At 38.0% G+C, this 12,290-nt stretch overlaps 1 protein-coding gene across 1 annotated transcript in view; it reads right to left on the reverse strand.

Annotated features, from left to right (window-relative positions):
- Positions 1-12,290, reverse strand: part of LOC136238252 (uncharacterized) — a 65,189-nt gene that overhangs the window by 28,137 nt on the left and 24,762 nt on the right. Inside the window, exons 6-8 of the mRNA XM_066028611.1 lie at positions 8,801-9,476; positions 8,698-8,749; positions 8,495-8,645 (exon numbers count right to left, since the gene is read on the reverse strand). Of these exons, the coding sequence (XP_065884683.1) occupies positions 8,495-8,645; positions 8,698-8,749; positions 8,801-9,476 (879 nt within the window). The remainder of the gene's footprint in view (positions 1-8,494; positions 8,646-8,697; positions 8,750-8,800; positions 9,477-12,290) is intronic.

Below are 12,290 nucleotides of genomic sequence, written 5' to 3' on the forward strand. Positions count from 1 at the left end.
ACAACTAGTTACAAGTAGGCTGGTACTGCATCTTAACCACAGAATTTGTTTACTATATGTATTGTGGGTGACCACAACATAGGCAACCACAGAGTGTATTCAGGGCAGGGCATGTGGTCACCACTTTACAAGAAGCAAAAACTCAATTAAAAGGGCAATTGGAAACAGTGGAAATGGAAACTGGGAACGGAAAGTGGAAATGGAAAATGGAAGTGGTCAAATTGTTATATAAATGTACCCTTTGTTTAGCCTTTGTTTAGTGGCCACCTCTTAAAGACCACCTTCTTACAAAGACCACCTCCATACAAAGGCCACATTGCAATTACATCTCAAAGATGTCTAAGGCATACTTATAGATAAAAGGCCACTTCATGGTCACCTTTATAAGACCACCCTCTTTACAAACACTACCTCTTCACATTGTAATAATAGCTAAGTTCCAAACATATAGTTTTTGACTTTATCAAAACAGCTAGGTCAGCTAAAAAGGCTAGGCTCTCAAGGTGACCTCCTTATGAGACCTCATTTTTCTTTGATAGCTACAGTAGGTTACAGTATACTAGGTACACTTCACTTATTGTTGCATGATACATTCTGATACAAACTTAGCAACACGGATAGCCAGATGACTTGAGTGAAGTGTGGACCAAAATAGTGGGAGTTGGCATTGACTCCTTATATTAAATACATGTTTGGAACTTATCAAATATTGCCATGTAAAGAGGTGGTCTTTGCAAAGAGGTGGCCAGTCTTTATAGGCCCCATGCGCACAAAGGCGTGGTCCGACAAAAAGTTGCTATGGCTTCTAATTTCACAATGATTTATGGGGGATTTTGGAGGGAAATGAGGGCAAAAATATCCAGCGTTCTATTGCAAAAACCTTCCCTAGGCGGGATAACTCACCATGTAACAAGTATGTTATGTACTTTTACCTAGTAACTTACTTTTTTAACAGCAGTTCTCTGTTTTTCAGTATGGTTACATTTTTAAACTAGGTGCGCACCCACAGCCAGCCAAAGGCCGGCTGTGGGCTTGCGCATGGTTTACTGAAATTGTTTTCGTAAACACGTGTGTGTACCTATCTATGTTTGTCCGTACGTACCCACGTGAGCAAATCCTTTTAGTGGTAAAAGCAGTCAGCCTATGAAAGTTAAACACTAAACGAAGCCTGCATTAAACTTGAGCATAGGCAAGGTTTGCACTGAGGTGGTTTCTTTTTGCCGGTTTGAAATACGGGTGTGGTGACTCTCTACAAACTTTGTGAACCACCTTCCCATTGGGCTCTTCATGTATTTAACTACCAAAAACAACGTAACAGGCCTCTTAGGCTACTAGGAAATGCGTATCTTTTTGACTCGAAAAGAAAGCATGTCCCTGTATGTACATGTACGAAAATGAAGAGTAGCCTTGCGGTTTCGTAGAGAGAATTTGCAGGGAAAAAACACTATAGACGAACTATAAAATGGTTGAGAAAAATCTTCTGTGCGTACTAAGTTGTTGAAAGCGGTTTGTTTGAAATTCGCTTCCTTAGCAATGCATAGCAACGCAATTAGAGAATTACAAAATAATCCACCAATTACGAAATCTGAAATTACAAACTATGCATAATTGCATTATTATAATATGTGACCCAGTCTGAGAAAACCAGTCTTATCGCCCATGTCAGCAGATTCGATTTTTCACCCAGGACACAAAGCTACATGAATAAACTATCTAATTCCACAATCAAAATCAGTTAGACTTGAGTGGTCTGGTTTTGCTGGCTGCTTTTCCCAAGCCCGGTGGTGATCCGTACGTGCGGTGTGGGGCCTTAATGGAGCTCTGGTCAGCCTGGAGATGACTGTATGTGGCTGTACAGCTCTGTGGTGTTGAATAAGTACCTCTGCTGTGAATTTCCGTTCATTTTAGCCAATTTTGAGACCTCAATAGCCCAAAACTTGGCCTAATTCATCCCCACGCCTTCCTTTTCAATTTTTGAACACCATCTTGCCCGCCTTCCTCCCACCCCTTTTGTAGCTCGCCTGATACAGTCAACCTCGGTTTAAAAACTATCTAAAATGGTGGGAAACTTAGTTGTTGGCTACTTGCACAGTGGATGCTCTGGAAGGTAAGGAATTGGTGTAAAACCTGTGAAAATTTGGTACACATAGCTTCAACCATTGGCAAGCTACAACACACTAAACACTTGAAACCGGCGTTTCTCGATACTTTTAAATAGGCGATAAGACCGGTTTTTCCAGACTGGGTCACATATATTTCCAGCTGTATATCTATAGCGTCTGGTTTTTGGAAGTAGCACAACATCAACTTGTTTTTAAAAATCCTAGCATGGAATGATACGGTTATTGCCCTAAAAAAATTGGCGGATGTGTCATTTCAATGATGTAATCAAGTGCCACACCTTAGTGTGCACGGGGTCTATAAAAGGTGATCATGAAATGGTCTAATCAGTTAGATCATTGAGTATGCCTTAGCTATTTTTAGAACCTGTGGTCTTTGTACAGAGGTGGTCTGTGGCCTTTAAGAGGTGACCACTAAGTGAGGTTTTTACTCTATAAGAACAACTTGATCATTTCCGTTTTCCATTTTCCGTTTCCATTTCCACCGTTTCCAATTGCCCCTTAAGGATGTCTGCTCACAGCATTACAGTACCACTCAATGATATGACAGTATGTTGATTGACATTCCGGTATGCATGCCAGTATTAACTTAATATCGTAAACAATAAATATACCAGTATACCGCCCAGCACTACCATTCATAGCAGGCGTTCCTCAGGGTGGCGTTTGGTCCTCTCTATATTGTTTAATTTGTATATACGTCACCTTTCAGCTCAAGTTCTTCATTGTGGTTTGTTTTCATATGTTGACAATTCAACTCTTATAAAAGTGATACCTTCAAAGGATGATAGGATTGTTGCAGCTGATGAACTGAATGCTGATTTGGGAAGAATTTACACATGGGGCAAAAAGTGGAATATTAATTTTGAGCCTGATAAGTGTCATTTACTTTGTGTGTCGCTTACAAAGGATGTTGATTTGCACCCACCACTATTCATGGATGCCCTTTCTATCGCGGAAGTGGATGTATTAAAAATCCTGGGGATCTATTTTGACCATAAGCTTACTTGGAGCTGTATGATAGATCAGTTGGCTGCTTGTTCTCGCCAAAGATTGGGTGCTATTTTTCATGTTAGATTATCTTGGTCAGAGTGGTCTCACTATTGCTTTTAAATCTTTTGTTCGGCCAATACATGAGTATGGTAACATTGCTTTTATGGGAGCTTCTGCCACTCATCTACATAAATTGGATTAATTCAGAAGATGGCTGAGAAGTTGTGTGGTACCACCTTTCCATCTCTGGCTTCTTGTCATAATGCCAGCTCTATTGGCCTGTTGTGTAAATTGTTAGATTTACGGTGTCAGGGACCTCTTCAGAAATTTTGCCCTATCCTTACTTCCGTTACCCATGCTTACTCCTTCCACCATGTTATGGATGACAGTTTCTATTGTGGTGACTGGTAAAATATTCATTGGACTTATTTATTAACAGTCTTCTGGGCATGATTCCTTCTATTTGGGCCACCATCCCATTGACTTTGAGGGAAAGAGATGTTACTGAAGGATGGTCTGCCCTTTGCCAACTCCTGCAGCAACATGTTATTAACACTTGACTGTTATATATATGGATTTTTGTATGTAGCCATTATGTATTTGTTGTGCACACTGTATTTGATGCTGCAAAAAAAAAAAATGTAGCAAATAATGGTCTTTTACTGCAGAGTAATGTGTCCCAACCATTTACGCATAGGATATTCCATTTACGCCTTTGAATGCATGCATGTTGTGAGATGAGAGCCACTATATACTGGCATTTGCATTAAAAGAAACATTTTTATTAACTTTGGGACCAAAGGGATATTAAGCAGTTTATCCTGCATGCATGACAAAAATAGATCTTTTATGCAAATAACTGTCCATACTGTAGTTCCGTGAATGTTTTATCAGAACCACACCAGACTTGGTATACATGACTTCACCTTACTACATCCTAAATGAACGCTAAACTTCATGGAAATTAGTCTATAATAAGTTATGACATTCACTGTCTTTTACATGTGTGAAAAGATGAAGAAAGTTACGCCTCTGGAAAAACTAAGAAATTAAGCCTAACTTTCAGGGCTCGTATATCACAAATGCCTGAAGTACGTGGGATGCTGGGCAGCTCTACTACGAAATTGTGTGCTTTTGAGAAGGGACCATGGAGCTACGCATGTGTTTTTGTTTTTCTGCCAACATACCCATAGTACAAAACAAAAGCACAAAACACGAAAGTATGCATACATCCATGAAAGTACAAGTAACTTGAAATTGCAGAGCTGAGAATTTATCTCATATCAGTAATGTAGCCAAGAGCGATTAAGCCCAAAAGTGTCATCAAATTTACCAAAATATTTCAGTGAGTCTCATACAGGTTCAAGTATTAAGCAATGGCCTTTAGGGTTAGGGTTATAATAGTTGAACAATAGAACTTGTACTTTGCTATTTTTACACTCACTGTATGCAGGAGTGTTTCAGTAAGTGAGTGCATAGAATTCTCATGACAATAGGTATTCCTTAGATCAATAAATTAAAAACTTTTAATTGAAAAACATTCGTACTACTTGCATTCAAACATTTGAATTGTCAAATATAGCATCCATTTATGTGCTAGTAATAGTTACTGCTCTCAGAGCATTATGTAATTTGTTTACATTTTGCTGAGAGTAATATGGCTGCCTGTAGCACACTACATTGCTTAAAAGTACCAAGTACACTGTTTTCTTATGGAATAATCCCAACTCTCGAAATCGATTAATCACAGACAACAGGTTGTTAATTAAATAAGTGCAAATATTCTAAATAGCAATACAGATGTAGTCCCTGACACCTGGAGTATGTCATGTTCTGTAGCACTTCCAGCTGCATGTGCACCTAATTACAGACATTGGACACCCACCACCAGAATTTGAATGATATGAGTTTACTTTTGAATGCTCTTAAATGGACTAACCTTCAAGTTTTAGTATATATGCACTAAACATAACACAATACTATTAATCACTACAAACTATAAAATAATACAAGCTCTCAGCCTACAACTACAAGTAACACACACATTTCTCTCACACAGGCCATCCACAAAATATATTATTGGGTAACTTTGCCATACAAAATCTCCTCTTTTTCATACTTGCAACACTGTCTCTTGCACTGCCAGCTTCATGTAGGTCATATCATGTGTATTGATACCAAAAGTATATTGTGATACCCTAAGTGTGGTATTGTGATATGCAAACTTAAGGTGGTATCACACAGCTCTTCTGAGCAGGGTGTACAATTTCAATATTTCTGTACTGTGACCTTCATCCTTGGTCAGTTTAAAAATGTGCTATAGAGTTGAGCGTAACTTGTTACAAACGTAAAGCATTATGAAGTAACATTTCCTTTGCAGTAACAAGTAATGATGCATTCATTACATGACAAAGCAAAGAGCAATATTTTTTAGATCATTACCTCCAGAAATTGTAATCTGCTACTTCTTTTTACATCCAGTATGATTAGTTGCATTTTGAGTCCAAATGTGCACATAAAATTTGGCCTTTTCATAATTTAATACATGAAAATGCAAACTATGTATCATATTAACATCATCAACTATCTAGATATATTGCAAAAGCGATATCCACGATACCAAATCTTGGAGTACAGTATTGCCAATTGGTGTCACGATATCACCTGGTAGTGTCGATAGTATTGCACAGCTCTACTATACTCAGCTAATTGCCACAATTATGTCACTTGGAGTTATCATACCACACTATACTGTAAATTGGGTTATTTTCGTGCATGAAAATATTCACAAGTTAAATTTTCGTGTAAATAATTTTTCGTGGGTGCCTGGTACCTATGAAAATATTTTAACATCAATTGTGCATTGCTGATTGATAGACTATTTTACCGTTCTTTCTTTACAGGCACAGCAAGGAACAACACCTACGGCAGCGAGGAAGTCCACACAAAGCTAACAAGTTGATCACGTGATCAGTCACATATAGCTGTATGTCCAAAGCTTAAATCAAAATGTCTACGTTTGAGGTCAACTGTTGTGTACGTGGATATCATGTATATCATCGACTATGGACTGCTACAGTTGGTGAAAATCTTACCTGTACACGAGAACCTACAAATGAGAGTGATAGATATGCAGTAGCCATTACAAAAGACAGAAGTATTATTGGACACGTTCCTCGAAAAATGTCTCATGCTTGTTCAATGTTTCTTCAAAGAAGAGGTAGTATTACTTGTCCAATAACTGGAACACGTAGATATTCAGTGGACTTAGCACAGGGTGGGATGGAGATACCCTGTAAGCTTTTTTTCACTGCTAAACCTAAAGATATCAATAAGCTGCGGAAGCTACTCAAGTAGTGACGTACGTAGTCTAGCAGTGACCATCTTGGTAGTAATTGTTATTGTTAAGAAATTTAACGTGCTTTTAATTCATCATGTTTGTGACAAATGAAAATATAAGTGCACTATTGGCGTAAATGGCATACACACGATTATGATAATTAATACCTGTAACATGTGTTAATATGAGCAGACAGCCATCTTCAAGGATTTGAGTCCTCATCACAACTAGATAAAACGATGGCTTCAGTACGACCATTTCCATACCTCCATGGATAGTTAGTACAAATTTCAGTCTCACTATCACTGTTCAGTGCTGTCATCTTCAATGTATATGCTTCCTCCAGCTTCTTCCTCATCACTACTCTCATCTTCATCGCTAACCTATTCTTCCTCACTGGTCTCTTCTTCTTCACTGGCCTCTTCATTATCATCGTCATCTTCCTCATAGTCACGATCACTAGTATCCTCTTCAGAATCCTCTTCAATGCTGATCCCATCAAGTGCTAAAGAAATCCTAGTGCATATGAATCCTCGGACCACAAATTGAGACTGAAGTACTCGGCCATCTCCTCTATCCACTTTGCTCCTAACTCCCTCATTATGGGAAGACCCAGGTTTACAGGTTGTAGTGCCATGACACAACCATCTAACTCATCAATCTGCTAAGAAACTTGTTTAGAGTACCACTCCTGAAATTTCTGTCTATAGAACTCTTTTGCAGACTTGTATACTGCAACATCTAATGGCTGCAATCTGTCTGTTGTATTTGGTGGAAGCAAGCACACATGAATGTTATTTTCTTCCAGCAGGCTAGTTATAGATGGTGCTGTTTGACCTTTAAAATTGTCCATTATTATCAGAGCTGCTTCATTGTCATCTGTTCGAACGCTGTTCACATATGGTATAATGACATTTTGTATGTACTGGATCATGGTGATTTCATTAGACCAGTGTTTCTTTGAATGAGTTATATCCCACCCTGCTGGGAACTTGTGTTTAGGACTTGTAGTCCCTTTATATATTAGTTGTACTGGTAGAAAATCACCTTCTATGGTACAGCAAAAGACAGCGGTGATCTGACGTTTGTCTTTTAAGCCAATCAGCTCAATCCTCCTTGAATCTCTTTCTTCTGTAGTTCAACAAGATGAGGGAACAATGTTTATGCCTGTTTGATCCCAATTCAATATAAGCTGTGGTGAAATCTCTTCCATAGTAACAGTCTCTACAACAGACTACAGAAAGGATTTCTTAAGATCAGCATAATCAGATGGGGTGTGCTTGCTTTTAGAGGTGGTTACTTTGTGCCACACAAAATTCATTCTCTTTAGAAGTGAATATGCCCAGTGTCTATTAACCATTTTAGCCACATCCTCCTACTCGTTAGCATTCCAAGATAAGTAACACACAAATATACGTTGTTTTACAATCACCTTTATCATATAGGTTCACCCCACAGCAGCATGCAGACATTGGAAGATACGCATATTTTCATGGAGTTACAGCAGCAACACGTTTCTGTAGTTAACGATTGCCCTGAGTGAACCAACAGTACGTTCAATCAGAAATATGGCTATGTTTAATATGAGCGGTTTATTACCTACTATATGAGCCACGTGTCTTTTCACTACCGAAACCCTGAGTGGTTTGAACTAAATGGTTTGCTCGCGCAATAACCCGAGATGGTATACGGGAAGACAGTGGCCCGGTAGGATCAGGTAGACCCTCATCACGCGATTTTCTCTTAAAATACCTAAACAAATCCATCTAGTTTAACACCTCATGGGTTTTAGCAGTAGCCATTACATTTCTCACATGCCAATTAAAATTAAATCATGTGCAAAAAAAAATTGCTGTTTGTTTATATTTGCGTGTTAAATTTTCATGGATGTAGCTAACCTCGAAAATTTATTATCGCAGAAAATAACCCGATTTACGGTACACATATACAATACTTCTAAATGCACAGAGTGTGTATTTTCATACGTATTGTAAATGAATGAAGGAGAAATTGAAATAGAATGCCACACAAACAGCCTCACCAAATAGTTGCTGCAGCTGCTGATACTTCATAAAATAACTGGGAGATGACAGTTGCATATTGGAGGTTAGAGAGTTGTAGCTTTCTGATAGTTGTTCTAAGTCAGAATTTGAAGTCAAAGCAGTGGTTGCCACTTCATCACTATTTACAACCTAAATTTAAATAAACAATCTGTTAATACAAGTTTACTACTGCTATGCATACCTGAGAGGTAGTATTCCACTGATTTGATAGTAAAGTTGCATCATTAAAGTTACTATAGGAAACAAAAGCATATACATTAATTGTTTAAGTTAAAGAATAATACCTGGGTAATTGTGATGGTGTGTACTGAAAATGTGGCTCTCTGGCAGTAACATTATTGGGTACACAAAAGGGAGTACCATACTGATAAGGACTGAGATTGTTTTGCTTTTGGTCAGCCATTATCTGCCCAACAAGATGACCTCCAATGTTGGGTGAAGGATTATATGCTTTTAAACTGCTGTTGCTGCTTGATGGTTGGAATAAGGTTGGGTTTATATTTGTGTTAATGGATCCGATATATGTTCCTGAAACTGGAGAAGTAATGCCACTAACTGTCCTGGTGATTTGTTGCTGCTGTAGTTGCGGCAGTAATCGTTTTTGATGCTGTTGTTGGTGAGGTTGAGATCTGTTCATCATTCCTGATGGGTACTGGTTCATTCCAGCATGAGAGTTCATACTGCTGATCATTTGGGGATTGTTACCAACTCCCAATACTGCATTTGGACTAACTGAGGCTGTGAAAGGTTCCACTATCATTCCCTGGTTTGTCATGGCCGACTGAAGGGTACTGCGGTAACCCATCTGTTGTTGAGACATCATGCCATGATTCATGGGGTAGCCACCATGATCCACAGCTCTTTGGGCTGTGTTCATCCCAAACATTCCCTGTTGTTGCAAGGGAGATGGACCACCATACCTTGGGTCATTACCCATTGGATATCCACCCAAATCTGTACCTAAGGATTAACAAGAACATACAGTGAATTGAGAGATGGATGAAAAGTCTTGCCATAATTGTGTACAGTATGTAAAAATAATTTTAAAAATTAAAACATGGGAATAGAGATTACTGAAAAAGTAAAGAAACTAGAGTCAAACAAGCCAGCATGTTAAATACACAGAGATCTCTACTTGGACTCAATGGATATGGTAGAAACTAAGGGAAAAACAGTAGTTTCTCCATAAATCAGGGTCAGATAAGTACTAAGAATGTTTCTGTATAAATGTTTATTTGAGAGATCTCTGTATGTTTAACATGCTGGCTTGTTTGACTCTTGTTTCTTTACTTTTTTCAGCGATCTCTATTCCCATGTTTTAATTTTTTAACTAAGTACAGAAAAAAATTTGGAATTTTCAACTAGAGTAGGGACCATAGCACATTGATAAAAGTGCTGGAGTAGTGCACGATATTAAATGACAGTAAACAATAAGAAATGTTACATCCTTACTGTGCTTGAGATACCATGCACAGTAGGGATATAACACTTCTTATTGTTTTACTGTGATTAAATATCGTGCACTACTCCAGTTTGTTTCAGTACATTTTATTGATGTACTATGGTCCCTACTCTAGTTGAAAATTCCAATTTTTTTGTGTACATGTACCTGTTTGTTAACTTTTTTGTAAAATAAAATCATCATGACTGGTGAACCCACGCATACCACATCAAAGGAAAGAAATGGTGCCGCGTGACCCAGCTATCAATTATCACCTAAAAAGTGAAGTATCCAATATGCTTCATTGTCAGCCCATTACACAGCATTATGAATCAAGAACTGTTCAAAAAGCACCTCTGGAATCAAAGTAGCTACTATGAAAAATACAGACAATTTCTGTTACCAAGGGAAGTCATCACATGCTACCGCTAAATCGACACTTTTCACTGTCAGAAAAGATGAATGGGACACAAAGGAGGACACTGGTAAGCCATGAAGAATGCATTGTACGTACTGCAGTATGCCAAAAGGCCAAACCGACGTTGAATAGTGAAAAAATCAAGCCCGTAGCCTTAGCTGTTATCGAGTTATGCTTGTCTGAAGGCATCAGTTACTCAGTCAGTCACCAGAAAATTCCGTTTAATATAATTTCTTAAAATTTCATAGCAATTTGTTGAAAGCATTACGGGTCAATCTGAAGACTTGGTTGGGCTTAGTTTTACCTAGCCAATACTGTTTCATTGTCGTCAAGCTGGTTTTTGGTTGATGTTTTTCATGGGCCATGCCCACTCCTTTGTGGTCCCTACTATACAGTACTATCATACTGTATAATTATTTTTACTCTAGCTTGTTTACCTTGTATAAATCCATTTATGGATAGCTAAAATGATAAGAGGTACTGGTGGTGCTTGATATTACACGGTACTATACATGTGTATCAAGTTAGTCATCATGTACAGTAGCTATTAAGTAGTCAGCTAATATTATCAGAGATAGCAAACACCAGTGTATTGTTTCTACTATTGAATGTTCTTTGTACTATACAGCTTTGACATATCCAACTATAGGCAGTGTATAGCATGCTGTGGTCAATAATAGTATGGCTTCTGATTTGTGCTGCTATGTGATCACAATAAGTCAAGTACACAGTGGTACACAACAACATTGTTGCTCTGGTATGAACCTAATATACTGTGGTTAAATATAGGTAATGGTCTTGGGTTTCCAAATGAATGTGTTAACATGAATAGATTGGATACTTGTTAACATGTTGGTTAGCCTTGCAGAGACTAAGTCAGAAGATCAATGGCAAAGTGAACCTACAAGAAGCAAATTTGCATTATCATTGTAATATTCATTTAAAAATAGGTCATGGACGTGAAGAAAGACATAGGAAGGAAAATTACATAGTTTTTATCCCCAAAAAATTACGTACTCACATTTTACCCTGTGGAAAAAATAATAAGCATTTGGTATCGGGTTGTTCTAAACTTGCTGGAACTTTGTACAGATTAAGACATGACCGTGTGCTTAAGTATCTTCATTGGCTGCTATGTCACAAATATTCCTTGAATTGTTGTACACAATGGTGGAATCAGATCCTGCCCCTATTATTGAGAATGATCTAGTGAAGATACGTACTTTGGGACTTTAACATTTTTTGTGATCATATTGTTAGTGCTCGTAGGCCAGATCTCACTGTTGTCAAGAATCTTGTAACCCTTTTTGATGTGTCCGTTCCTGCTGATAAACGGGTGATAGAGAAGGAAGATAAGAAGATTTCCAAGTATCAGAATCTGAGAATAGAATTAGAACATCTGTGGAAAAAGAAAATAAGGATAATTCGTGTAGTTATTGATGCTCTTGGGGCTACGAATCTATCGTTGATAATACATATAAATCCTTACATAGTTCGCTACACACTGCTCTGATACTGTGACTGTTTATTAGAGTGACTGCTCTATTAGAGTATCTCGATCTTAGTATACTAAAAATTTTTGGAAGGGGGTCAAGAGCCCCACCTGTATCCACCCCTGAGATCAAGACTCACGGTAGTGAGTCGCGCGGCCAAGGAAAGTAGGGCACGTGACTACCGTGAGTTATTTATACGAACGACTAACTCTAATAGAACGCACACCTAAAACCTACCTTTAAAATTATTCTTTTGTAAAAAAAATATGCGATACACCAAAACCTTTGGCATATTGTTATACAAGCGTATCACTAAGTAATTAACCATGGTTATATTTTTGTAACACTGCATGAAATTTTGCTGAAAACGTTGTATTCTTCTTCTTCGCATACTCGTTAGCGCAAGCCACCCATTTTTTTTA

The sequence above is a fragment of the Dysidea avara genome, chromosome 11 (genome assembly GCF_963678975.1).
Source record: "Dysidea avara chromosome 11, odDysAvar1.4, whole genome shotgun sequence".
In the NCBI taxonomy this organism is placed as follows: Eukaryota; Metazoa; Porifera; class Demospongiae; order Dictyoceratida; family Dysideidae; genus Dysidea; species Dysidea avara.